Source organism: Aptenodytes patagonicus, chromosome 6 (genome assembly GCF_965638725.1).
Source record: "Aptenodytes patagonicus chromosome 6, bAptPat1.pri.cur, whole genome shotgun sequence".
Lineage (NCBI taxonomy): Eukaryota > Metazoa > Chordata > Aves > Sphenisciformes > Spheniscidae > Aptenodytes > Aptenodytes patagonicus.
Genome location: NC_134954.1, coordinates 7978509 through 8005280, shown reverse-complemented (window position 1 = coordinate 8005280; position 26772 = coordinate 7978509). Strand labels below are relative to the sequence as shown.

The 26772-nt window shown below is 41.4% G+C and overlaps 1 protein-coding gene across 3 annotated transcripts in view; it reads left to right on the top strand.

The window, feature by feature from the left end:
* PLOD2 (procollagen-lysine,2-oxoglutarate 5-dioxygenase 2) overlaps positions 1-26772 on the top strand; it is a 77569-nt gene that overhangs the window by 23149 nt on the left and 27648 nt on the right. For all 3 annotated transcript variants that reach the window (XM_076341012.1, XM_076341011.1, XM_076341010.1), the window contains exons 2-7: positions 12440-12531; positions 14055-14191; positions 19907-20070; positions 21243-21355; positions 24038-24101; positions 24882-24979. In XM_076341012.1, the coding sequence (XP_076197127.1) occupies positions 12496-12531; positions 14055-14191; positions 19907-20070; positions 21243-21355; positions 24038-24101; positions 24882-24979 (612 nt within the window). In that variant the 5' untranslated portion in view covers positions 12440-12495. The remainder of the gene's footprint in view (positions 1-12439; positions 12532-14054; positions 14192-19906; positions 20071-21242; positions 21356-24037; positions 24102-24881; positions 24980-26772) is intronic.

The following is a 26772-nucleotide window of genomic DNA, read 5'->3' as shown; positions in this document are numbered from 1 at the left end:
TTGCCTGAAAGTGTGTGTATGTATATATGCATATACAGAAAAATAGTTACCGAGATACAGTCTGTGGGTGGTGGGTTTTTATTTATTTCTTTTAGAACTGGCTCTATTCAACAGTTGATCATTTCCATGTAAACATTTTAGACGCTGTATCTATGTGACATCAGAAGTGATGTGATAAAAGGCAGGCAGTAAGCAGCAGCTCGGCAGGCTTGCCATTTCAGTCAGTACACATGGAAGAGGGAAATGCCTGTTCACATCCCTGTGGGCTGTGAATTAAAGCACAAGAGAATTTCTTTGCGTGAGAAGTCTTCGGTATTTTCATAACAAACTTTAGATTCTGAAATGCACGGTTGCTATAACACTGTTCACCTCTTCATAAATGGATTTAGATTGTAGATGGCGTTTAACAATAATGGGACTCTCCAATGATAAGCATCTTTCTAAGTCTTGGAAAACTTCAGTTTGGATTCAGTTAGTGGGGGGGGGGGAGGGGAAAAGAACACTCTAGTATCCTGTCCAGGGCCTGTGTGTTAGCAAGTGCGAATCTAGCATAAATTCTGCATTAAGAGAAAATTCAGAGCAGCTCTTGCTTAATATAAGCACGCATTTCTGCTAACCCAGCTTCTTTGTTCCTTTGAGACACATGAGAAGAGGGAGAACCCTGTAACAGGCAACATCTGCTGTGGCTGAGGAAGCTGCAACAGTACCAGCTATTCGAAAGTAACTTTCCCTAGACAGCTTCTGAAAACTTCCTGCCTTTACTAGTTCTGTTCCCTGGCTCGGGACAGCGTTGGGAGTTTTGATACCAATAGCTATTGCTCTGTAGCTTCAGCAAGGTCTACAAATAACCTGGAAGAGCACAGGAAGGATTATCCACGGAAAGCCCGTGCATTGAGTGATCCCTGATAACCACAAATGCCAGTTGTGGTCATAAACTGTTTGCAACAGTTTAAAGGCAGCAGTATTTTTTTTTTTTCTGCAGGTTGAACCATTTTGAGGATCAGGTGGTAGCAGAAGTGATACCTGTGTACCTACATTAGTTCTGCAATAACTATGCTTATACCATCAAAAGACAGACTTCTATTTACTTTGCTTTAATTTAATATGTCTGGTTTAAAGTGGAGAAGGTAGGAGTCTGCTAATAGCTAGCCAAGAAGAGTCTCGTACTTTTCTGGAAGTTACATAAATGTTTGTGCTGCTCTTTGTATCTTGCAGTGAGACATGTATGTATTGAAGTGTAGTGATTAACAGGAGGTTTGTGATACAGGGGAAAACGGACCAAACTTTCAGAAGAGGTCTGTACAGGAAGGTCTGCTTCTTCAAAATCTGGCCTTTAAGATTTATTTGAAGCATTGGTTCTTAGAAATCCATCTCTCTCACACAAGAATGTGTATTGGTATAGGAAATCAGTATGTACTATGTGTTTGGCAACCCATGACTGTTCTTAACTTGCTATCTGTTAATTCTAATTTCATCTTTTATTTTAAATCTTATAACTTTCCAGTCTTTCATGAGTTTTTCAAGCATATTTTGTCTCCCCTCTAAGGATATTTTTTAACAGCAGTCCAACAATGCTATTAAATTGCAGAGGATCCAATCTTACAAGGTGATCATGGCTATAGTTAACGGGACTTTGAAACCAGTTTGCCTCTCTGGGAAGCAGTAAGCTGTGGGATGAGTGGAGGCATGCAGCAAAGTGTTCTGTGCAGAACAGAAGTTGACTGTATAATAAAAAGATCAGGTTAAAAAAAACCCCAGAACTTCCAAATATAAAGTAGTATTGTTCATGCGCCAGTCATCTTTCCCCCTCCTGGAGTGTAATACACATTTCTTTCCTGAGAAAAGAAGACGACCATCTTTGCTATTTCAGCACATTGTCATGTTTCTAAAGAATCCTGGGGGAAAATAAACAGCTGTCAGATGGCTCTGTCTTTTCCCTCTTTATGCCAAAAGTTTTATTTGTCCAGAAATTCTTCTGTTGGTTTACTACTTTCTTTGACCATATGTATGTCATATAAACTGACACTGGGTAGATACATATGTTTAAAGTTTGTGTTTTTCACATTGTGTACTTAAGATCTTTGTTTGCTGCTGGATTACATACAAGTATATGTATGTAGGTATAACTTATAATCATGGTTACATTGTATATGATGGGTTTCTCCTGTCTCCAGCTGTTTGACATCTTTTCAGAGTATGTGGATTTTCAAAAGTTTTATTTGATGTAGAATCTTAAGTTTAGGCTATAACTCCTATTTATAGGGGGGGAAAAAATCAACTTTCCTTTTGAGAAGTCTAATATTGCCTTCTTGAGTGATAAGTGGAAGATCGTGTTGTGCTAAAAATCTGGATTTTGAAAGTGCTCTATGATATTTCAACTTTTTAGTTGGCTTGACAGTTCTTTGGGTTTTGAACATATGGTCTGAGCCCATATAAATAGGGAAGGGAACTTGCTGTTGGCACCATCGGTGACCCTCTAGCTATCTGCAGAGCTTCAACATGGCTTGGAAGCATATGGAAGAATTGGTTTTAGTAAAGTCTTCAAAACTGCGTGGGAAGAGAATTGGTTATCATGACTGTATTGACTCCATACAGTATTGTGTAGCCCAATGATCCGTTTCAGTTTTTTGAATGCTTTCTTTACCATTGTGGGCTTAAACCTTGTGCTGCATTCTCTTTGAAAGCTCTTTCACAGTTTTGCAGTTAATTGGGAACTCAGACTGTTATGTTACTCAGTTTTATGGAGGAAACAGCACTTGAGCCTATAAAGATATTTTCTGACAGGCTTTATATCAGCCATTTTTTTTTATCTCAGTCAGTTTTGTCTTTTTCAGAAGATATTGTAGAGTATTTTACATTTTCCAGGATATCTTCCAGAAATACAACTCATCTGTTAAAGAAATTACAGAAGGTTAGTTGTATAGCGACATTGTATTCCTAGTGTTTAAAGTCTTATTCTTCCAAAATTTACCAGTTTTATCATGAAGTTATGAGAAACTTTAGATCTTGAATCCCAGTTATGGATCATGCCTTCACGTACTGTAACCTGAGCCGCACATAGCTCAACCTGCTCTATTATCCTTTTATTTGCTAACTCAAATGTGTTGTACTCAATATGCTTATCAGGGCAATGATACTGAAATGGCATGTTCTCCAAACAGGGCTGGTGACATGCTGGAAAGCACCCACCAGAAGCTTCTGGTGTGCAGGCAGCTACGCTGAGGGCAGAGCTGAGGACTGTGATTTCTCCTCCAGGCACAGAAATATTCCCCTTTTAGGGGAGCAGAATGGATAGGAAGGTCAAGGAAACTGCTAATTACATTTTGTTTCTAACTCAGACTACTGTAAAGTCTCAGAACATGGATTTTGTTGATGGAGTATGTGCTTTAGGTTGAGGTGCGTAAGGAAGGAAAACAGAACTTGTTGAGGACAATTCCTCTAGTTCACCTTCTTGTTACTGGCTGAGTACAGAAGTTGGAAGGGAAGGTGACATGGCCAAATCAGGACTTACAAATTTGAGATGATTATACATGGGCTAGGTTGCCTGCCTTGGAAATAAACAGGCATATTGAAAACTTCAATCCAAAACCAAACAAGCTTTTTTCCTCCTTTTCTTTTCTTTTTTTTTTTTTAACAGTTAATCTGTGGAAACAATAAATAATAGCGGAAATGCAATCAGAAGTCTGCAGTTAGTTGGGACTGTTTACTGTCACTCTGACAGCTACTTCTCAGTTCAACTTGCTTTTGAACATTCCTCATTACTGTGCTCTTGAAGTGTGACGTGAGGAATCAGGCTGAAAACAGTTTTTAAAGTTGTGTTGTGCTTTAGTGCATCTCTCCAGTGATGGGGAAGCATGCTCCTATGTGATGCTCCTATGTGGTGTAAAGGCAAGCTTAATCCAGTCTGTGGGTTGGTTGTTTTGTTTGGGTTTTTTTTGTTGTTGTCCTGGTTTCGGCAGGGATAGAGTTAATTTCCTTCCTAGGAGCTGGTACAGTGCTGTGTTTTGGATTTAGTACTAGAACAATGTTGATAATACGCCGATGTTTTAGTTGTTGCTAGGTAGTGCTTACACTAGTCAAGGACTTCTCAGCTTCCCATGCTCTACCGACTGAGAAGGCTGGAGGTGCACAAGAAGCTGGGAGGGGGCACAGCCAGGACAGCTGACCCCAACTGGCCAAAGGGACATTCCATACCATGGGACGTCATGCTCAGTACAGAAACTGGGGAAAGCTGGCTGGGGGGAGCCGCTGCTCGGGGACTGGCTGGGCATCGGTCGGCGGGTGGTGAGCAATTGCATTGTGCATCACTTGCTTTGTATATTATTATTATTATCATTATTACATTATTATTATTGTTGTTGTTATTTTATTTCAATTATTAAACTGTTTTTATCTCAACCCATGAGTTTTTCTCACTTCTACTCTTCCAATTCTCTCCCCCATCCCACCAGGGGGCGAGGGGGAGGAGTGAGCGAGCGGCTGTGTGGAACTCAGTTGCCGACTGAGGTTAAACCACAGCAGTTGTTTTTGTGGGAAACTACCCTGTTGGTCTCCCACATCTCCAGAGATGCAGGAGACATAATAATAGGCACAATTACATAGCTTAATTAATGGGCTGGGATGCATCCATGTGCCTCTTCCAGGTATCCATCTCATCCATCTTCTCTTCCAGGTATTTGCCCAGCCTATGCCTTAGATGAAGGTCATGCAGATCACTGCCAGGGTTACTACCTGTCCTTTCTTTGACAGTGTGTATGTAAATTTTTTTTTTTTTTTTTAAAAACCCATGGAGGTATTCCTAGTATGCTTCCAGTTCCCAAGCTTTTTCCATGATCTCTAGGAACTTGTTTATTTGCTTGCTAGAAACCTTTGGTGAATTATTTTGCAATTGTACATGTCTTTGCTCATTTAATGCAGAGATTGATGCATTGTTGTTACTCCGTTGAGCAGTTCTCAGTGGGACATAATCTGCAAATGGCAAAGTAGACTGTGTTTTATGTAGACCCTAGAACATGGATAAAACTGTATTCCAGGAACCAAACATATTTGTTTACTGTTATAAGCCGCTAGTTTTAAAGATAGAGATAGATTTTAATGGCATAATGTGGTACCATGCATAGATGTCCTTTGATCTTAAAGCTCGCTCCTACTCCAGAGAAGTCCATGGCACTTGAGTCTAAGGACTAAATGTCAGCTCCTGTGTGGCTGTGAGCAATATCCTCAGTTTTGGCTGCTCTGAAGCTACTGTACTAGTGCCCGCAACCCCTGGTAGAAATTATGTAGTAATCTTTGTCAGTGTTCATTCAAGATAAATAAGAACCATGTGGGTGTGTGAGGAATGACCGCAGTTCTTTGCGTACGTCTTTGCCAAGGTACAAGGAGAGAGGTCACTGCTACTTAAAGCAGTCCTGCCATGGCAATTCCTGGCTGAGACCTTGCCAGGCAATTCACTGAAGACAAAGGCTCTGGTTTATAGTCCTTATTTCTGGAAATAAATATTCACGATGCAGTCAGATCCCTGATGGTAGCAGCACAAAAGATTGACTAAAGGAGTGAGATGTTTTGATAAACCTTCACTGAATTTCCTAAGATGTTGCATGTGCTCTATATGCAGTGTTGTCTTTCACAACTTGAGTGCCGAAGGGTTTCCTAATTTGCATGTAAAAATGAATTCTGTTTGTCACTGGATATACTTTTCTTGGCCAAACACGTGCTCTCTCAGGCTTGTTTTCAAAACAGAACAGCAGTTTTGTGAATGTAACTATCGGAAAGCTGTCTGGAATAATTGCACTCTAGTAACTTCAGCACCCTCATACCTAGCATGAACTCTTCAGAGATTTCCCCCCCCCCCCCCCCCATGCCTTCCTGTTGAACTTCAGTATAGGGTTTGCATTTCCTTTTTACGCAAACTGACTTTACTTGTGGAAATAAATGCCAAGCTTGGTAATCTCCTCCAGTGACTGCCAAGATGCCTCTGGCAGGCTGCATGCCGGGGGAGCCCAGTCCTGCTGGGCAGCCCGTGCCCTTTGTGGTGTCCCAGTACCCTGGGAGGGGTGTGACCGCCTGCTGTGTTCTTGGTTTCATACATGTTTGCATTTTAAGGATGCTGTTACTGTTTGTTGGAAACTATTACTGAGTGTGTATTTGTCCCCTTGCATGAGGGGGATAGTCAGGCTTAAGAAACTGGGTAGCTCAAGTCTGTATGTAAGAGCACACAGGAGAGCTGTAGGGGTCTACCCAGGGGTAGACACCTGGGTGGAGGGCAGGGCAGGGATTTGTGCCAAAGTGGATGGTGAAGCAGGAACAGTGTTGCTGCAGCTAGACTTCGTCTTGGGGTTTTTGCGAAGACTGAGAATTTTGCGGCTCGCTTGCTGCGGAGTACTGGGCCATAGTGGTAACTTGGGGTCTGAGTAATTGCAGACAGCTTTCTGCTGCTACGCCTGGGTCTTCATTGCACAGCTGGAGCCCTGGAGCTGGCACAGCGATGCTGCTGGGGACTCTGGGCCAGTCACTCAACCTCTCAGCGCGACATTTGCATGCAACTCCGCCTGCGGTAAGGGCCCTGGTGCTGCACTGAACCTCTGTACTGGCAGGGCTCTTCGTGAGGCCAAACCTGCTCCGCACAGCAGGGACACTGTGGGTGGCTGCAGCTAAAATAGATCTAACCGAGCACATCCTGAAATGGAAACAGCACTTGGATAAACTTACTCCCCTGGCATCTGTGTTGTACTTGCACGTTTACACTTTTGTGAGTTCATGAAAGTCACTTTGGAGTTGTGTTACTGGACACAAATGGGACAGGTGTGGTAAGGGGTGGTTGTACCTAAATGTAGCAAACAAGGAATAGATTTTTCAAAGTGAATGAAGTTAAAAGGTTAAAAATAAATTAGCAGAAGTATTTGGTGGTCAGAAGCGTTCACTCACTTCCACAGGAAGAAACAAATATCTCCCATGCTATGCTTAGTGGAACTCTGCCAGTAAAACTGGTGCAAGTTCTCATTTACATCTAAATAAAGTCGCAGGAGCCTACAGGAATTACACTAATATTGTTGTAACGTCTTACTAGCTAGAAGAGAATGGTGCTGCTTTCCTCATTTGGTTAATAATAGTCTCTATAATGTGCCAAGGTAACTATCATTTAATGCACTTTGCATTGTCTCTCCATACACACTATAGACAGAATAAAAGTATGTTAACAAAACAAAAACCCACAAAACAAACCCAAACAAACAAAAAATCACCCCCCCCCAAAAAAAAAACCAAACCCAACAAAGACTAAATAGTCTATAAAGAAACTCTAATTCTAAATGGACTCTAAGTGCTATAATTACACTTCTGCTGCACTTAAAAATTATTTAAGTATCACATGCACCTAAAATTCTGTAGTGCAGCAGAGACATGGAAGTAAAGCCTTTTAAACCTCTTCATCTGTAATTTTAAAAAACTGACCATTGGCAAGTTTGCTAAAAAGAAAACTTTTCCAATGTGAATAATACCTGTATAAAAATAGCTTCCTGTTTGTTCTGTGACCGTACGCAAACCTGACTCAGGCAGCTTCATTGCTTCATTGGCTGTGAGTGTAATACAGGTTCTCTTGCAGTTTCATGTCGGTATAAACTGCTTTATTTGTCTGCTCAGCTTTCTCCATTTTATATAGCTCAGGTTGAAAACTCTTATGACTGGCACATCATTCTCTTTCCTCCTGTTCCACAAAACTCAAGTAACATACCAGGCTCCATAGTGAATCTTGAAATACATGAGCAACGTATAGGTAGAATTACTGTGGGTTCCATTAAAAGAGAGTAACAATATCCCATAAAGAACAGTAGAGTATTTTTTGCTTGCCAAACTGTACTTATAGGTTGATTTAATACTTTCTTTGACTTAGTGACTACAGGAGGAATCTGATGCAGCCCACATGTTGTCATTTACATCATGTTGTCAAGTACAGATTTTTGAAATCCTTGCTGTTAGCATTCCTCAGGAAGGGGTAGGTGTGAAATATGTCTACCCAAACCAAATTCCATGGTTATAGTCAGTGCTTGACTGGTCACCTAGGAAACTTTCAATAATGGATTCACTTGGCTTGGCGATGCAGTCTGGTATTATCAGATTTTTCCAGTTCCCTCTAATTGGAAAATGCAGTGCTTGAACAAAAAAAATAATCATAACTTAATCTCTTCCATAGAGAAAAATCCTATCCTCTGTCTTCAGTTCTGTTTTAGTCATAGTCTAAGATATCATGTTCTTTATTCATTCTGTGGTGACTCCTGTAGAATTACTTTAGATTGCATGACCTTTAGATAAACTGTTTTGGAGGTGTTGAACCATTATTGCGGTGTTTATGTCTATCGGTGAGTCAGTGCATCTGTGAATGCATTGCACTGGAATTCTCTGTGGCGGTCCTCCTGTCCTTCTGACATGTACTCATGGGATTTTCTTCTGATTCTTGCCTACAAAAGACTGCTAGCACTTAAGTGAGAAAAAGATGGAGCAATTAATCTTCTAAAACTGTCTTCCCAAAATTTTTGGGTGTTCAAGTTGAGTTGATTGAATCATTTCAAGTATTTTCAGTTTCTTCTCTACTGTGTAATGTATTGCAGGAGTGTCAGACTGGTTCAGTAGAGCCAGCAGTTAAAATCTTCACTAGGGCTGTTGAGCAAAAGGAGCCAAAAAAAAAAAAAAAAAAAAAGCTGTGGCACGATGTGAGAGAAATCCACAAAATTGTGCGTGGTGGGGAGGACAGGTAGAGATGTTGTCTGTAGTTGAAGAACTTGGGCTGTGTCAGATTCAAAACTGTAGGAGCCCTGCTCAGGGCACAGAAGATTTTTTTTGTTGTTGTGTTTGTTTTTTTTTTTTTTTTTGTGGGTGGTTTTTTTTTGGGGGGGGGGGCACATGGTGCTGTCACTGCTTAAAGGTTACATCAGTTCAAGGAGTGACTAGGTAAGAGCAAGGTCACAAAGGGGACCGAGTGTTTCGGAGTATACGGAAACCCCATCCAGGTCAGGAAAACCCATAAACTGAGACTGGTAGAAAAAGCAGAGAAAGCATCGTATATGCTTGTCTTATCCTTGCTCTTCCTCATGTACACTGTTATAGCTGCTGTTGAGGATGCACTAGCCAGACCACTGTCTGACTTGGTAGGAGTGTTCTCGGAAGTGACCTGTTGACTAGTGCTGAATCCAAGCCTTATTTCAGTGGAAAAAATATCAGTGGCTCCTGAGACTAGTCTCCATAGTTTGCCTGCTGTGGCTATTTTAGACAGACTTGAATTTCATGATGTTGTCGTTAGAGACAAGGAAAAATATTTTTACGAATATATTAATGACAAAAAGAGAGCCAAGGAGAATCTCCATCCTTTATTGGATGCGGGGGGGAACATTGTCACCGAGGATGAGGAAAAGGCTGAGGTACTTAATGCCTTCTTTGCCTCAGTCTTTAATAGTCAGACCAGTTATCATCAGGGTACTCAGCCCCCTGAGCTGGAAGACGGGGATGGCGAGGAGGATGAACCCCCCATAATCCAAGAGGAAGCAGTTAACGACCTGCTACGCCACCTGGACGCTCACAAGTCTATGGGGCCGGATGGGATCCACCCGAGAGTGCTGAGGGAGCTGGCGGAGGAGCTCGCCAAGCCACTCTCCATCATTTATCAGCAGTCCTGGTTAACGGGGGAGGTCCCGGATGACTGGAGGCTTGCCAGTGTGACACCCATCTACAAGAAGGGCCGGAAGGAGGATCCGGGGAACTACAGGCCTGTCAGCCTGACCTCGGTGCCGGGGAAGATTATGGAGCGGTTCATCTTGAGGGTGCTCACAAGGCATGAGTGGGACAACCAGGGGATCAGGCCCAGCCAGCACGGGTTCATGAAAGGCAGGTCCTGCTTGACCAACCTGATCTCCTTCTATGACCAGGTGACCCGCCTAGTGGACGAGGGAAAGGCTGTGGACATGGTCTACCTGGACTTCAGCAAGGCCTTTGACACCGTCTCCCACAGCATTCTCCTGGAGAAGCTGGTGGCTCATGGCTTAGACAGGTGTACTCTGCGCTGGGTCAAAAACTGGCTGGACGGCCGGGCCCAGAGAGTTGTGGTGAATGGAGTTAAATCCAGTTGGCGGCCGGTCACGAGCGGTGTTCCCCAGGGCTCAGTTTTGGGGCCGGTCTTGTTCAATATCTTTATCAATGATCTGGACGAGGGGATCGAGTGCTCCCTCAGTCAGTTTGCAGACGACACCAAGTTGGGCGGGAGTGTTGATCTGCTCGAGGGTAGGAAGGCTCTGCAGAGGGACCTGGACAGGCTGGATCGATGGGCCCAGGCCAACTGTATGAGGTTCAACAAGGCCAAGTGCCAGGTCCTGCACTTCAGCCACAACAACCCCATGCAGCGCTACAGGCTTGGGGAAGAGTGGCTGGAAAGCTGCCTGTCAGAAAAGGACCTGGGGGTGTTGGTCGACAGACGGCTGAACATGAGCCGGCAGTGTGCCCAGGCGGCCAAGAAGGCCAATGGCATCCTGGCCTGTATCAGAAATAGTGTGGCCAGCAGGAGTAGGGAAATGATCGTGCCCCTGTACTTGGCACTGGTGAGGCCGCACCTCGAATACTGTGTTCAGTTTTGGGCCCCTCACTACAAGAAGGACATTGAGGTGCTGGAGCGTGTCCAGAGAAGGGCAACGAAGCTGGTGAAGGGTCTGGAGAACAAGTCTTATGGGGAGCAGCTGAGGGAACTGGGACTGTTTAGTCCGGAGAAGAGGAGGCTGAGGGGAGACCTCATTGTGCTCTACAACTCCCTGAAAGGAGGTTGTAGCGAGGTGGGTGTCGGTCTCTTCTCCCAAGTAACAAGCGGTAGGACGAGAGGAAATGGCCTCAAGTTGTGCCAGGGGAGGTTTAGATTGGGCATGAGGAAAAATGTCTTTACTGAAAGAGTGGTGAAACATTGGACCAGGCTGCCCAGGGAAGTGGTTGAGTCCCCATCCCTGGAGGTATTTAAAAGACGTGTAGGTGAGGCGCTTAGGGACATGGTTTAGTGGGCATGGTGGTGTTGGGTTGACGGTTGGACTCGATCTTGGAGGTCTTTTCTAACCTTAATGATTCTATGATACATTAGAATGTCTGTTTTTTATGTTGCTCTGCAAACTATGTCTGTGCTCCTACAGGTATTTTTGCTTGACTGAGCAGAGGTACACTTGAAGTACCCTGGTGCTTGGCTGCAGAGCATTGCATGAGTAACTAGCAAGGTGCATTTCTTCTACAAAGTGGGAAGCGGATCATCATCTTGTGTGTTAATTTTGCTGGTGTCAAATAAAACAAAATGGCAAGCGGTGATTGATTTGAATACACCAAGGATGACATCTTGGGTATCTGAGGGCTGCTAAGTCTGTGGTGGTGGACAAGGCTGAAGGGTTAATAGGGGTGTCTTTCACACCAGCCACTTCTAGCACATGTTACTGTGCTGGTAAGGATAAACCCGGAGGATGTTTTTTGGGAAAGTGAAGCAACAACAGGCATTGTGTCTGTTGGGGCGATTAATTTTACTTTCTTGTAAGGATTGATCTCATGGGCTCTGTTTAGAGGGCAGCTGTTGCTTGAACTCAAACCAAATTGGGGAGCTGCAACGTGCTCTGGGATCCAGGCTGGTCTGATTGATGTTGGAGAGGGGTGCTGTCTTTCTCATAGCTTTGAATTATGTACCTGGGTTATGCAGTATATTGTATAGGGTGCTGAACGTTGTTCAGTAGTTTAATCGGGAAGCTGTTTAGTGGGAATTCATGGCCTCATTTGAACTATGTCAAAAGCCCCGGGGTATGAAAAGGACATTGGTTGCATGGTCATTTGCCTGCATGCAGTAAGAGGGCAAAATTAGCACTGCTATAATTTACAGAGGCTCTGAATAAAAAAAACCCCAACCTTACTCTTTTGTCTCTGCCCAAGGACTTAAAAGCAGTAAATGCTGCCTGTTGGGGAACTGGTTTCCGTGGTTGTTTTTTTTCCCACCCTGTTTTCATGAAGAACGTGAACCACTTGCTTTCTGGGGAGTTACTGAGGTTGGGTGAAGTTCTCTGCTACCATTCAGTCCTGTGATAAGAGGTCACAGGATTAGCTCAGACTGAAATGTAGTAAGTTATTTTTGTTTTGAAGATTCCTTCCTGTCCAGTAGTCATACTAGCTTTGTTTTCGTGTATTGAGCTAGTTGTTTACAGAGTAGATAGATTTCTTTGCTTCCTCTTCCTGAGGATAATTTTAAATACAGCATCCTTGTCCATAGCAGTTCTTGTTTGATAATGTCTCATGCCTATAACATGACAGTGTATTTGCCTCCTGTCTTTGAATGAGATGCAGGCAAGTCATAAAGCCCCCTGATCCAGTGCTGTTCAGTGCATTTTTTGTTATGAACTGTGGCCTGAAAACATATTAATACATGTTCCTTCTTTTTCTCCCTCAGATAAACTACTAGTTTTTACTGTAGCGACTAAAGAAACCGATGGTTTTCACCGTTTCATGCGAACTGCAAAGCACTTCAACTACACAGTAAAGGTATTGCACGTTTTCATACCAAATATACATACTATACTGCCTTTAGGACAGAAACAGTGCAATAGTAACTTAAGTTGCATTAGCTTCCTTGCATGCTGTGGCAAAGTAAAACAATTACAGAGCTCGGGGGCGGGTAGGACGCTTGCACGTGGCCCTGCTGCTGCCCCTGTTGCTTACCTGCTGGTCCCCGTCTGAACGACCATGGGAGGGTGCTTCTTCCACTGCCTTAGGAACTGTTTTACAGATTAGTAGCTATTGTGGTCAGCGTCCTCAGACACTTACAGGTTCTGTCATGATTTACCATATAGCCTTGCTTTTCAGTGCGGCTAATTTTGTTTGCATGAATGCTTCTGGAAGCTGCACTGCGCTCAGAGGGCTTTGGATGTCTCCTTCCTACTTAAACAAGGCTGGATCCCTGCTGCGGGGAAGGAGGGAGGGCCACAACTGAAAGTTTCATTGTGTTTCCCAAGAACCTGTAATTCTTTGAGAGGACAAAACGTTTCTGTCATTCTTGCCAGCCTTTTCTGCCTTGCTCCATGTCTCCGTATGTCACATACTGAGGTTGGTCTCCGTGTGACCTTGGGAAAAAGGGAAGGCACTAACCTTCTTCTAAACTTTTCCCACAAATTGGTTCTGCAAGAGAAAATCCAGGGATTCAGGTGGTGTTATGAAATTTTTCTGCTTACTTATCACAGTGTCTACACTATAAATAGGAAATTATTTGGGTCTCTGAAGTTTGACTTCTGCCACTGAACTTGGAAGACCGAGGTAACCCTTCCTAGTATGATAATGCTGTACTAAAGCACCTGTGAAGCCTGAGCTCTGGATACATCTATTAGGTTTACAGATTTGTCCAAAACAACATGCAATGTAGTTCTTCCAGGTTTTATAAGTTCCCAAAATATTATGCTCAAAACCTAAAAAATATTTAAGGGTTTTTTTCTGTTTTTGAGATGTAATTCGCTATAGCGCTTGGCTAAGGAGGAATTTTGTTTAGCTGATTTTAGCAGCCAGCTGTATATTGGGGAACCTATCCTTTCCTTGTACAAAAGTGTTCTGGAGGGATTTCAGAAAGACTGGAGCTTGCAATTTGTATTAGTAATACCCTGATCCACCAAGGTCTCTTACACTTCCTGTTCCTAAAGTGATTATATTGACTTTTAAAGGTCTCATTCAGAATGTTTTTCTAATACAAATTTCGAAACAATTATTAGCTTTGTTCTTTTCTTTTGTTCTCCCCCCCCCCCCCCCCCCCCCCCCCGTGGGAGACATGTTTGAATAAATGGTGGTAGCAGGCAATTGCTCGATTCTTATTTGGTTAAGAAATGTCTCTCTCATGTTTTTGCAGTGATGTCATTGTGCTGAACGCTGCTTCAGACATGGAAAACTTATGATGCTGGAAATGCTGGCTTGCTATGCTTTAATGTGTTGCTTCTGCTTTAACATCTGTTTTCAATAAGGGTCTGCTTTAAAAAGCCTCTTGTTTTTGGGTACTAGCAGAAAGTGCTTTTTTCTTATTCCAGGTACTTGGAAAAGGTGAAGAGTGGAAAGGTGGTGAGCTGCCTAACTCTATTGGCGGAGGGCAGAAAGTTCGACTGCTGAAAGAAGGCATAAAAAGCTATGCTGATCAAGAGGACATGGTTGTAATGTTTGTTGAATGGTGAGCAAACCTGGCTTGTTGCCTTTACATTTTAGTCTGGGTAGGCATGCAAAAGTAGCTGCTGTGACATGCTGAAAGTTACATGCTGCTTTTCCCCCCTCACTGTTTATTTGAGAGACTTTGCTTCCATTTTTCTCCATTCATAAAAATAGTAGATCGCTCTTGGAGCAATCGTTACTTTTTTAATGGATTTACAGATGTAGGAGTTGTTCATAGTTCTGCTGCTTTGAGGGGATAAAAAAATGTTACTGGGATCTGACAGGCTTTTAGGCAAGCGTTTGTCCTCTCCCTGTTCAGCTGCGGTGAGGGCAGGACGTGGCTGCGGGCTGGGAGGGTGGAATCGGGGCGGGGGGGAGCAAAAGCAGCGCCAGAAAGAAAGTGGCCAGTAGGGACCAGAGTGTGATCTTGTTCAGTAAGTAACAGTGATATGGAGGAAGCTGGAAAATGGGCCCCTGAGGAAAGCACTTAACAGGAGAACTTCTTTTACATGTTAGAGAACTGAAACAAGAGGCTTGGTGCTGGATATACCCCTGGTGCCTGTGCTGTCTGTGCGATGGAACGATGGAGAGACAGTGCTGCTGCAGGTGCCAGATCACAGCTCATAGCACAGCTATGCCTGAACATCCTCACTGGAGGCCAGATAGGTTTCTTCCTGTCACAGAGAACAGGGAGCTCAAACATGTTCAAATCCTACTTTTTCCATTGCTTCCCTCTGCTTTTGTTTCTCCTCCTCCTGTTCTTTTGCTCCTGTGATGAGAGCATGATCAGAGCAGCTAAGAATCCAGCTCACAGCAGCCGCCAAACTCTTCCACGCCAGCGTTAACCAAAGCAGGCTCACAGTTCTAAAAGAATCCCTGCAAGGAAGGTACGGGACCAAGTCCCGAACTGGGGACATGAAGCCCCGATTGCAGACAGGCAGCCTTGGGGAGGTAGCTGAGTGCAAGCTTGGAGAGGTTCGTGCATGGGTTCACGCTGCTGTTACCGAGTCATGTTGGAATGACTGCTCCAGAATTTTCTTTCATCTTTTAACCTGCTTTTTAAATTTATTTATTTTTTAAAATTTGATAGCTGAAGAATTTTAGGGACCCTTTTGCAAGTTAGAGATTCAGCAGGATTTGTACAGCAGACATCACAAGAGAGAAAATGGTCTGACAGAGGTATTTGCTGGAAAATTCCTTTGTTGTTTTGCGTAAGTTAAGAGTTTAGGAAAGTTGGAGTAGCCTGCTAAACTGGTAGCAAATTTAAAGCTGCTACTCAGTTTTCTTTTTTAATCGTACCTCTTGTGATAAGTAGAAGATAGAGCTAGAAAGCCAATGTCTAAATCATCTTAACCAACTTATGAATAAGCTTTATAAGGGAAACTTACTACACTGAATATTTTCTTTGTACACTTAATTGACAGTAAAGGTAACAGTTTGGAAGTATACATTCAGTTTTTGAATTTTTTTCTTACTGACTTGATCGGTTTTGCATTCAGTAAGTGGAAAAAGTATCTTTCTAAAAGTAAATACACTGCATGTTTGTTCATAGTGTTGTTCTACTGATCATGCAATAACTGAAACTTTTTAGGATTAATTTGGGAGATTGTTTTGTTCTTTACTAAACGCTCAGATGAATCAAATGTTTCCCAAATATTTGCTACTTACATTGAATTTTTGTTTTCAAATTCATTATCCTGATTCATCACTATTTTCTCCCTATATGGTAAAATATGCAAATTTGTTATCAGATTTGGGTATAGCTGAAATTCTTCTCCAACATAATTTATTCTCTCGAGGGGCAGGCTGTCTGCTGGCATGGATGAGAGAGTACAGAGGACCATGTGTGTTGAAGTGGAGATGCCATAATCTTTCTTGCCATGAAAAATCACAGGATTTAAGACCTCCGAAGTTCTTGAGGTCCATAATCCCAAGTACATATTGATTTAAAGCCAGCGGAACTGATTCCAAATAGGAGAAAAAAAAAAGTTTGCTGATTCTAGCATTATGTTTTAATTCTAATGAGCTTTTTCTTTTCCAGGAATCCTGGTTTGCAATTGAAATGTTAATTAATGTAGCAGTAAGTTTGGAAAAGACAAATATAGTGAACTTCCTTTCTTTTTCAAGTGTTTTTCATTATATTTATTGTGAAGCATTTGGAATATTAATCTTGGAGGGGGGGAAGGAAATGTCTGGTTTACTTACTGTAACTAGGCAAGTAATTTCTAGTGAACTGTTTACTTAAACTTAGCTTTTTGCCTTTTTCCTTTTTTTTTGAGCAGTTTTTTTTATATGGCTCACAATTCTCGAAATAGTTTGAACTTCTTCTGTGAACAGCTTGTTTCTAGGTGCAGATAGCAAAATGCTTTGCCTGCAGATGGAATGCTATTTAAATTAGGCTTGCTTTTGTGAGAACTAACCTCTGGTTTACTTTGGACCATTTCAGATTGAACTGGCTAACGGCCAGCATAGAGTGGATGAAATGGTTGATGCTGTGATTGTTCATTCAGAACTCCCACAGCCATCTATTTGTATCGTGGAAGACTTTTGAAGCCTCTCAGGTTTTTTGTTTTGTTTTAAATATTTGTCAGAAAGTGGAGGATAATTACATTTTTTACATATCTCAAAATGGTTAAAGTGTGATCGTGATGGGGATACAGTGTAAATGACAAAATGGCTGTGCAGCTGAACAGTCCAGTTAAATAGGATGAAATACGGGACCGGAATTGCTGGTTACTAGTAAGCCCTCTCTTGTTTGTATTTTGAGCTCCTAACCTGCAGCTCCAATAGCAACGTGTCCTTGTTATAAAAGATGTGGATGCAAAAGTTGCATGTTCAGTTCTAGAGGATCCCAGCCACCATTGCTGTTTCCCGGTGTTGCTGGGCGCGCTGGATACGTAGCCAGGGTGCTTTGCTGCTGCAAAAGAGGAGGAGGGATGGGTGGATTCCAGCCCCAAGCATCTGCCATCTGGGAGCTTCAGGAAATGGGATTGGAGTTGTGGAAGTTTCGTGTGGTGTGGTTTTGTGGGTTGTTGGTTCCCCTCCCCCCCCCCCCCCCCCCTTGCTTTCTGCTTAATCGGAAGGATTTATAAAGAATAAATAAAAGAGTATCTGAGCTTTTCCAGCTTGCCAAGGCAGCCTGCTTTTTCCTGGATATATCCACACTTTTTCTCCCCTGTCAAATTTTGAAGCCCTGTTTAAAGTAAGCCATGTGCATCACCCATAATAACAGTATGAACTGTCAAGGATAGTCCTGGGACCCATTTTGTGACGGTCTTAGTGGTGTAGACCTGAGGTGAATCCTCCCTTACAGTAGGAGTGGAATGCTAGATAGACTGAACATAATCTGACATAGCAGATAAGCAAGGCAAATGATGGATTTACAGGTTTTAGTTTGACTCTAGAAGTTTTCGTGTTGCCTGGAGAGAAAAGCAGGAGCCTCAAAGCAGCTGATGGGGAGACTGGCAGCGAGGGGCGGAAGGCTGGTGGAGGTCCTGCTCGGGAGGAGGTGTGGTGGCAGTAAGTCACCTCTTGACAAAACAAAGGGCCATGAAAATTATTGGAAAACGGAGGTCGATTCATACAGGATTCATACTCCTGCATAATATCCATTAGCGTGTAAAGTTCACAATAATTGGTAATGCAATTTAGCAGCTCTGTACTGTGCTTTGTATTATAAACTGTGCTGTATTAAGTAGCGTATTCCTTTCACAAGCAGAGCCTGTGGCTAGCCCAGCACGTTGCTCAACTTTGGCTTTCTTTTCCAGAATGACAGTCCTTGGAAGCAATATTCCAGGGGTGTTTGGTTCTTTCCTGCAGCTGTAAGTCATTGCAGCAGCAGCACTAACCTGATCAAAGAGGAGAAGCACAGCCTGCCATAAGCTATTAAGTTAAAGACTCAGACAAATCCCTGTTTTTGTCTGTCTTCAACTTGTCTCCTGTTTCTTGCTTCTTGTTCAGGCTCATTCTGGCTTTGAATCGGGCTACACCAATTGAATGGAAAAGGGAGGGAAGTGTATTCCTGTATATTTGGGCAGAAGCAGGCAGTTTTTGCAAAACTGGGGAAGGTCCAAAATGTACAATATTTTTTTTTCATACATTGTTCTGCCAAAGTTACAGAAAAACAAAACAGTGAGAGTTTTCGGAAACCCACTTACTTTATATAGACTACATAACACACTTCCTCGCCAGGGTTCATACTATGCTCTGCGGTGGAAATCTTCTCTTTTGCATTTGTAAGCCAGCTGTTGTTCAGTTCTCTCAGGCCAATTGCATGAAATCCCCTTTGAAGAAAGGACGTTTAAAATAATTTCAGAACTGTAATAAAGAAGTACCAGAAGTCAGTAATGATTGATCTGTTGGCACTATTGCTGAGTAATACGTTGCAATGCAAAAAGTTCTGTGTACTGCAGGTGGGGGTACTGCTGTCCTTCTTAGCCCGGCTAAAAGACTTTGCAAGAACAAAATCTTGGTCAAGGTTTGACCTTTTGATTTTTGGTAGCTGTACCATTCGTTTGCCCTATATCAGGGCTGATGATTTTCAGTTACTGAGGTAGATGTGTGGAATAAGAATATACCTGCATTCGGATGAGGAAGCTGTGAGGCTGAGATGCTGCCATTAAATCCAAACATTCTGCTTTTTCAGCCAGAGACTAATCTATGACATGATTCCAATATTACTGTGTCACGGTTTCACGCTGTGTAAAATGAACCTTGAAGTGGTTTGCACATTAATGCTTTTGTATGTAGATCTCAAGTACGAACAAAGGAACCTTATACTCTGAATAATTTAATCATTTATCCATATTTTGAGGTTTTGGTTTGGTGTTTGTTTTTTCTCAGAGGCATTGATTTAAATATGGTTCAACAACAAGAAACCACTAGGCTTGTGGTACCACATCCTAACATGACCTTTGCAAAACCTGTGCATATTTCTTTCTGTTTTGGGGTAGTGCTGACCTTCAGCTGTGGGTAACTGCTGTTTTTAGAGATGAGCCCTCCACCTTTAGGTCTTTGTCCTCAATAGGAGTTGGGAGTCAAATCTGATGAACACATAAAGGCAGGTGAAGTTTTTCATAAATAGATATTGTGAAGTTTAGAGCCTTCTGAAGTCTTCAGCACATTAAAGAGGTTGAAGGAGAAATCTATATATTGTCAGGATTCAACACAGTTTAAGTTTATGGGCAACTAGACTTTTTGAGAAATATCTAAGTACATCCTTGATAAGACTTTTCAGAAGGAAGTCAGTGCCGTTGTGTTTTGGGACAAAATCATCTAGAGTTTCAAAGTGAGAGCCACCTAAATCATCTTTCAGTCCTACTCTGTTTCATCTGTTAAGTTCTGAATTTTTTTTTGTTTTGTTTTTGGTTCTTAAACACATAAACAGTTTTCTAAAGGGGAAAATATATTTTTTACTCAAAATACATGAAATGTGAAAATCAATTTTCGGGTAGACAAAATCTGAAGGAAAAAGAATGTCCAAAATGTGGAAGGTTAAAAAAAAATGAATGTAAATAGAAGGGGAAACTGTATTGGATAAATAGTATTGACTGAAGTTTTTCTCCTAGAAGTGTATAAGACTTTTACATGGTGGTAAAACATGATTTAATGAGTCCTTTTTCAGAATAAAAGGACTGTCTATGATTTTTAAAATTTGAATAGTCCAACCACTTGTTGTTTTGAACACAGAGACATTAAAATTAAACTCATCTAACAGATGTCTTTTCTTTATTTTCAGCTATGATGTTATCTTTGCGGGGGGCCCTGAAGAACTGCTAAAGAAATTTCGGGAAACTAATCATAAAGTGGTATTTGCAGCAGATGGACTAATTTGGCCTGATAAAAGGCTAGCTGACAAGTATCCTGTCGTCCGGAGTGGAAAACGATTCCTGAACTCGGGAGGCAAGTGTGATTCTTGAACACAGTAAACTCTTGAACTTGAACGTGACTCACTTCTGTTACCTGTTCTATGTATTTGTATGTGGAACTGTTCCTGAATTCCCCAAGTATAAAATCGAGGACTGGATTTGCTGTACTCCTTTTCCCTTCTCCCTCCCCACTTGAATAGCTCCTCTTCTGTGCTCAGGAATAGTTTCCATTCAAACTTACATAGTATTTGTTGGCAATAACTTGTAAAAAGCAGGTAAATAAAGTAACAACCTAGCAAGCAACTGTGCCTTGCAACAAAATGCTGTGCAGGGATGACCCAATTGCCACCGATTGAATCTACTTCAGAAGCAATCTAGTGTATAAGCCCAGTGAAAGCAGTATATGCTATTTATGGTCACAGAATTTCCTGACTTGGCTACGATGTTCTTGGGGATCTGTGCATACAGTGTAGATGTGCTGGTAGCTCTGCCTGGCCCGTCAGCATGGCCTAGGCAGTTCATTCCAAGAGAAGTGCGAGTTACTCCTGTTAATCTCAATGACGTGTTAATTCTGGAGTCTTCCTTTAAATGCCAGTTTTCGTAATAATTTTGCAGTTGATTAAACAATATCAGTATCAGTGCATGTATTAACTGCTACAGAGCACAGTATGTCACTTCTCCTAGGTACATGGTCCTGGGCAGCATGTAGATCTGGGAGTGTCCCTGTTCCTTTCCCTCCCTTCTTTACCTCACCTATCTGCCCTATCTTTTTTTGTTTTGGCTTAAACATAATGTATATTGGTTTTGAGTTGAGTTCTCTTTGTAGTTCTGGCAGTATTAGATTCAGGCTTCTCTGCCAGCAAGAAGTGACTGATGAAAATGAAACTTTTTCCACAGATGGCCTTCTTGGGAACAGTAGTAGTCTAATCTCACGCTTTGGAGTTCTCAGGACCATCCTAAACACATCTGTTTCCTACTTTTTCCCCTAAAATAGCATTAGTATAAAAACATTCCTTAATTATGAATTCTTTAAAACAGAACTGGTACATATCACAGGAAGAAAACTGGATTTTGAGCCAAGTTGTATGAATTTCATACTTTTCCTTTGCTGGCACCAAAGAGTCAGAATGAAGTCCCTGAGTGGCGGACAGCATTGGCAGAGTAGTGCTTTTTATGGAAATAACTTACGTGTGTGTGATATTGCAGGATTTATTGGTTATGCTCCATATATAAACCGTATTGTGCAGCAATGGAATCTGCAGGATAATGATGATGACCAGCTCTTTTACACCAAAATCTATGTTGACCCATTGGCAAGGGTAGGTAGTGACTGGCTTTCTCATTTCTTTATGCTTGAAATAACATGCTGCTCCTCATAAAACATCAGGAGATAAAAATAAAAGGAATGCTGTCTCTTTATTCCTGAGTGCCATGTTGATGGTTGTGTTTGTTCTCTGGAGGTTCCTACTGTTGGAGTGATGAACAGGCTTCCAAAGGGTCATGACTTAATATATTATTTCAGGCTGTCTGCAGATCCAGGCAGTTTGTACTTCGTTGTTAGGAATAATAGCTCTGAGGTATATGATTGGACACATTCATCTCAATGAGGGTCCCATGTATTTGGCAGTTTGACGGCCAGAGAATGTGGCATTTTTCCAGGGTGTCACTGAACTACTTGCTGATCCAGTGTTTTATATTTTGGCTTGCTGCCATTTCAGATCCTGCCTGCAGCTCTCTTTCACTCTTCAGCTTTTTGTGCAGATACGTTCAATAAAGCTGCATCGTAAATTTTTGATGAAGACCTCGCCGTGCCCTAGCTTAACAAAGTTCTCTGCTGAGTAGCAGCAGTAAAGCATGATAGATGTCAGAGGCATGGGCCCTGATGCTGGAAAAAGAGGACTAAGGAAAGTTAACAATGTATTGATGCAAAAAGACTTCTAGAAGCTGATATTGCAGAATTTTGAGGTTGATTTTGAGCATTTGTATACTTAAGGCAGATGTGAAGTTTCTGAAATACATACATGTTTTTCTATTAAGTGATGCCTGAAACATCAGGCATGTTTAGATACAGGTACAGAAATAGAATAGAATAGAATATTTCAGTTGAAAGGGACCTACAAGGATCATCTAGGCAGTTCAACTGCCTGACCAATACGGGGCTGACCAAAAGTTAAAACATGTTATTAAGGGTGTTGTCCAAATGCCTCTTAAAACACTGACAGGCTTGGGGCATCGACCACCTCTCTAGGAAGCCTCTTCCAGTGTTTGACCACCCTCTCGGTAAAGAAATGCTTCCTAATGTCCAGTCTAAATCTTCCCTGGCGCAGAATTGAACCATTCCCACACATCCTATCACTGGATCCCAGGGAAAAGAGATTAGCACCTCCCTCTCCACCTCCCCTCCTCAGGAAGCTGTAGAGAGCAATGAGGTCGTCCCTCAGCCTCCTTTGCACCAAACTAGACAAGCCCAAAGTCCTTAGCCACTCCTCATTGGACACTTCTTCCAGCCCTTCATGTTTGAATTAATTTTATGCAAGTTAAGTCAGATGCTAGATAGCACTTGAAAGGACAGGGTGTAGAGACATTAAAGCTGACTCTGCACCAAAGTCAGAAGTAATATAATTAGCTGTCTAAACAGACTGTCTTCTAGACAAAAAATGTGTACCTCTGCACAGTGCACTACTGCACTGTGATTCAAAATGCCTCCATGGTGCTTAGCTTGGGATCATAGAATCATAGAATAGTTTGGGTTGGAAGGGACCTCTAAAGGTCACCTAGTCCAACCCCCCTGCCGTGGGCAGGGACATCTTCAACTAGATCAGGTTGCTCAGAGCCCCGTCCAACCTGACCTTGAATGTTGCCAGGGATGGGGCATCCACCACCTCTCTGGGCAACCTCTGCCAGTGTTTCACCACCCTCAGCATAAAACATTTCTTCCTTATATCTAGTCTGAATCCTTTAGTTTAAAGCCATTCCCCCTTGTCCTGTCGCAACAGGCCCCGCTAAAAAGTTTGCCGCCATCTTTTTTTATAAGCCCCCTTTAAGTACTGGTAGGCTGCAATAAGGTCTCCCTGGAGCCTTCTCTTCTCTAGGCTGAGCAACCCCAACTCTCTCAGCCTTTCTTCACAGGAGAGGTGTTCCATCCCTCTGATCATTTTTGTGGCCCTCCTCTGGACCCGCTCCAACAGGTCCGTGTTCTTCTTATGCTGAGGGCTCCAGAACTGGGCGCAGTACTCCAGGTGGGGTCTCACCAGAGCAGAGTAGAGGGGCAGAATCCCCTCCCTCGACCTGCTGGCCATGCTGCTGGTGATGCAGCCCAGGATAGGGTTGGCCTTCTGGGCTGCGAGCGCACATTGCTGTACTATATACTGTACTATACATTAGCACTAATTGTCTGTACGGTGATGTCCAATGCTGTAGAATACGTAACAAAATCTTGGAAGACCAAAACAGAGTATGTTATCTGTATAAGGGTTTTTAAGTGTGTTTTAAAGGTTACATACTTTGAGCAACATGTTAAAACTTCAAAACAAGGTACTTTAAAAAAGAATCTAAGTAGGATTAGTAATACAATATTAGGAACATGTTTTAAAACCAGTGGTGTTTTCTATTCTGACATGATACTTAGATTGGGCTTTTATATTTTTGAGACTGTGAAACACAGTATGTTTGGTTGCTTGGCCAAGACTTATTAATTTTTTTTTTAAGGTAAGACACATTTTCTTTGGCTTATACTGCCAAATTGAAGTTTCTTTGGAGAGTTATGACCTTTATCCTTCAAGTTTAGATAGTTTTTGCATATATAAAACTGATTGGTATACAGTTGCACAACTCAGGAATATAGAAAAACTTAACAGTATAAAATTGAGAATTATATCTAAGAGCGGAACATGTAGAGTAGTTTTGCCTGATTACTTGCTGCCACTGCAGTATAACTGTAACATTATCATGAAAACATCGGCTTTTAGAATGCCTCAACATCTTTGCTACTTCTATTTCAGGAACACATTAACATTACTTTGGACCACAAATGTAAAATTTTCCAGACCCTAAATGGAGCTGTTGGTAAGTGTATGATTTGCCTGTTGTGTGTTCTATTAACTGTTATTAACACTTTTTTTGCTTAACCATGAATATCATTCCCTAAACATATGTGTGTTTTAAAGAAATATTTGGATGGGTAAACCTGATTACCAGATTAGTTACAGGTGTCTTGGGTTTAATGCTAATTGATTTCTGCCATTGATAAAATATTTGATTTAAAATAGAAAAAATAGTTTTCAATAAATGAAGTTAGCAATAAATACAAAGTTAAGAACCATTTTTCCATCTGCCTTTTACAAACTTAGTTACAGGAGTAAGACTGGTAATAAAAATTGCATTTTAGATGTTCTTAAGGAAATGGCTATACGTAATGAAATGGAATTGGGAATAATGTGGAATTTCCTTTATTTAATTGTTATGAATTTAAATTGAAAAATGGCATCTGTGCAAACTTCCTTTCTTACTTTTAACCTCCAATAATGAACAGCTGTTTATAATGAGATCATATCTGAAATAACTGATTTCTCTATAAATAGCATTTGCACAAAATTAGTTTTATTTTCAAAGCAGGTTTTATTCAAATACTGAAGGCTGCTGATGGCAAATGCTGAAGTTTGATGTAACCTTATTTAGCATAAGGAGCTTAGAATTCAAGGTCTAGTTAAAAAAAAATGAACAAAAGCTTCCAAATAAGTAACATTGACAATGATAACAACAGCAGGGTATATTGTATCAGCAAGAACTCTGAAGTTTTAGCTTTTATTTATAAACTGTTACTACTGTACGATCTTTGATTTTCAGATGAAGTCCTTTTGAAATTTGAAGAAGGAAAAGTAAGAGCAAGGAATTCAGTGTACGACACATTACCGATCACCGTTCATGGAAATGGTCCAACTAAAGTGAGTGACTGTTTTTATTTTTGTGCAAAGATGGCAATTTTAATAGAGGCAAAAACAACAGTGGAAGAGTCTGAAACAGTCATAGCACACCACTGCTCATTTCCATTTAACGTTAATAAGAATTGCAAGGATAAACAACCCCATCCTAATAGTTCTCTCCATCATGTTATTCTGGTATCACTGTAACTTGATATTGCTGCTGAAAGAACTCATTCTGCTCCCAAATTCATTGTGGCATGGGATATTAGAAGCGAGTAAGCTTATGTTAATTTGTTCACTATTACGAAACAATTCTTGAAGCTAGTGAAGAATGTCTATCTGGTTATTAAATGTAATCAGAAGAATAGGTTTTCAGGGGGAGAAAAATCTAACCAAGAGTCACAGGCTGGGGTACAAAACAGTAACACATCTGATCCTACTGCAGACCTTGGTGTGTGTTTGTATACACATACATTAAAAAATATACTGTATATAGGCAAAAAAAATATATATTTGTGTGTATATATGCACACACAGCTGGCTTTTTTTGTTGCATCTTCAGTGTCGTTGATCACTGCCTGCAATGTACTCATGGCTCATGATCTCTGGGTTCATGGTAGAGCATTGTCTGCCCTGTGAAATAGCTGTTTCGGCAGCTTCTGTCCATGTGTAAGGATTCAGTGGTCCAGAGGACCTGGCACAGTTTTCTCTGGGAGAAATGACTACATTTTGGTCATATGGCAGTTGGGTTTTTTGGTTTTGTTTTTGGTTTTTTGTTACATGGCAAAGAAGCGTAAAGGTGTATCATTTCTAAGAGCCTCTGTTGGCTGAAGGATTGGGCACGGCTACTTTCTAAGTTGTTCTGAATACACGTTCCTTACTGTAGCTTCTTATTTTCAGAAAAATGCCTCCCAGGAGAATGAAATAAAGCTTGAAACTCATTAATATCCCAATGACTGCTGCTTCTTAGTTTTTGCACCGTATTTCATCTTTGGAATTAGTGAATAGAATGATGCCATTATCTGTTTGGCTTGTTCACTACTCAGTAGTGGTGAAATATATGACCATTTTCTTCCATGTTGCTACAGTTATTTTTGCCTCAATTAAATCCTCAAGTTATCTATCATCGCTGGCTTTGCTGGCACTTGGCCAATGAAAAGAAAGGTACTGTATTTTACAGTTGGGCAAGCAGTTTTATGTTGGAACTCTTTATACTAATCCACAAGTTATGCTACATTAAACAAAACTCAGTCTCTGCATGTAGTGATGTAGCTCTGAAAACAGAGAGGAAACTCTTGCTGTATATCACTTTGTCAGTGTGATTAGATTCTTCTGTTTTAAACATAGAATAAAAGAGGGCAATAATGTAATGGGATGGGAAAAAGTTTTCACTAGTTACTTTCATGGTAGTTTATTTACTAATTCCCAGAATTAACTCCAAATAGTAAAAAGTTTTTTGTTTATAAGAATGTTCTGTTTTGTATTTAATGTCTTCAGTTTACAGATTAGTAAATAGCATTGGTCAGAGACACTTCTTTGAAATGGATACTAAATTATCCTGACATCCTAACATGTAATTTTTTTTTTTTCTCAACTGCAATGGCTTGTGAAATATTCATTTTTGTAGACTTTATTGTACATCTCTGAAATTAAGTTCAAGCAATTCTATTTATAATCTGTCTAGAATGATTTTCAATATGCATAAATAAATGCCCAAAATCTGATAAAATGGAGATTGAGTATTGGGCTGGAGTGTGTTTTCTATGCAAAATTGTATTCTATCTTTCTGGTTTTTGATGAGGGTAGTAAAGCAG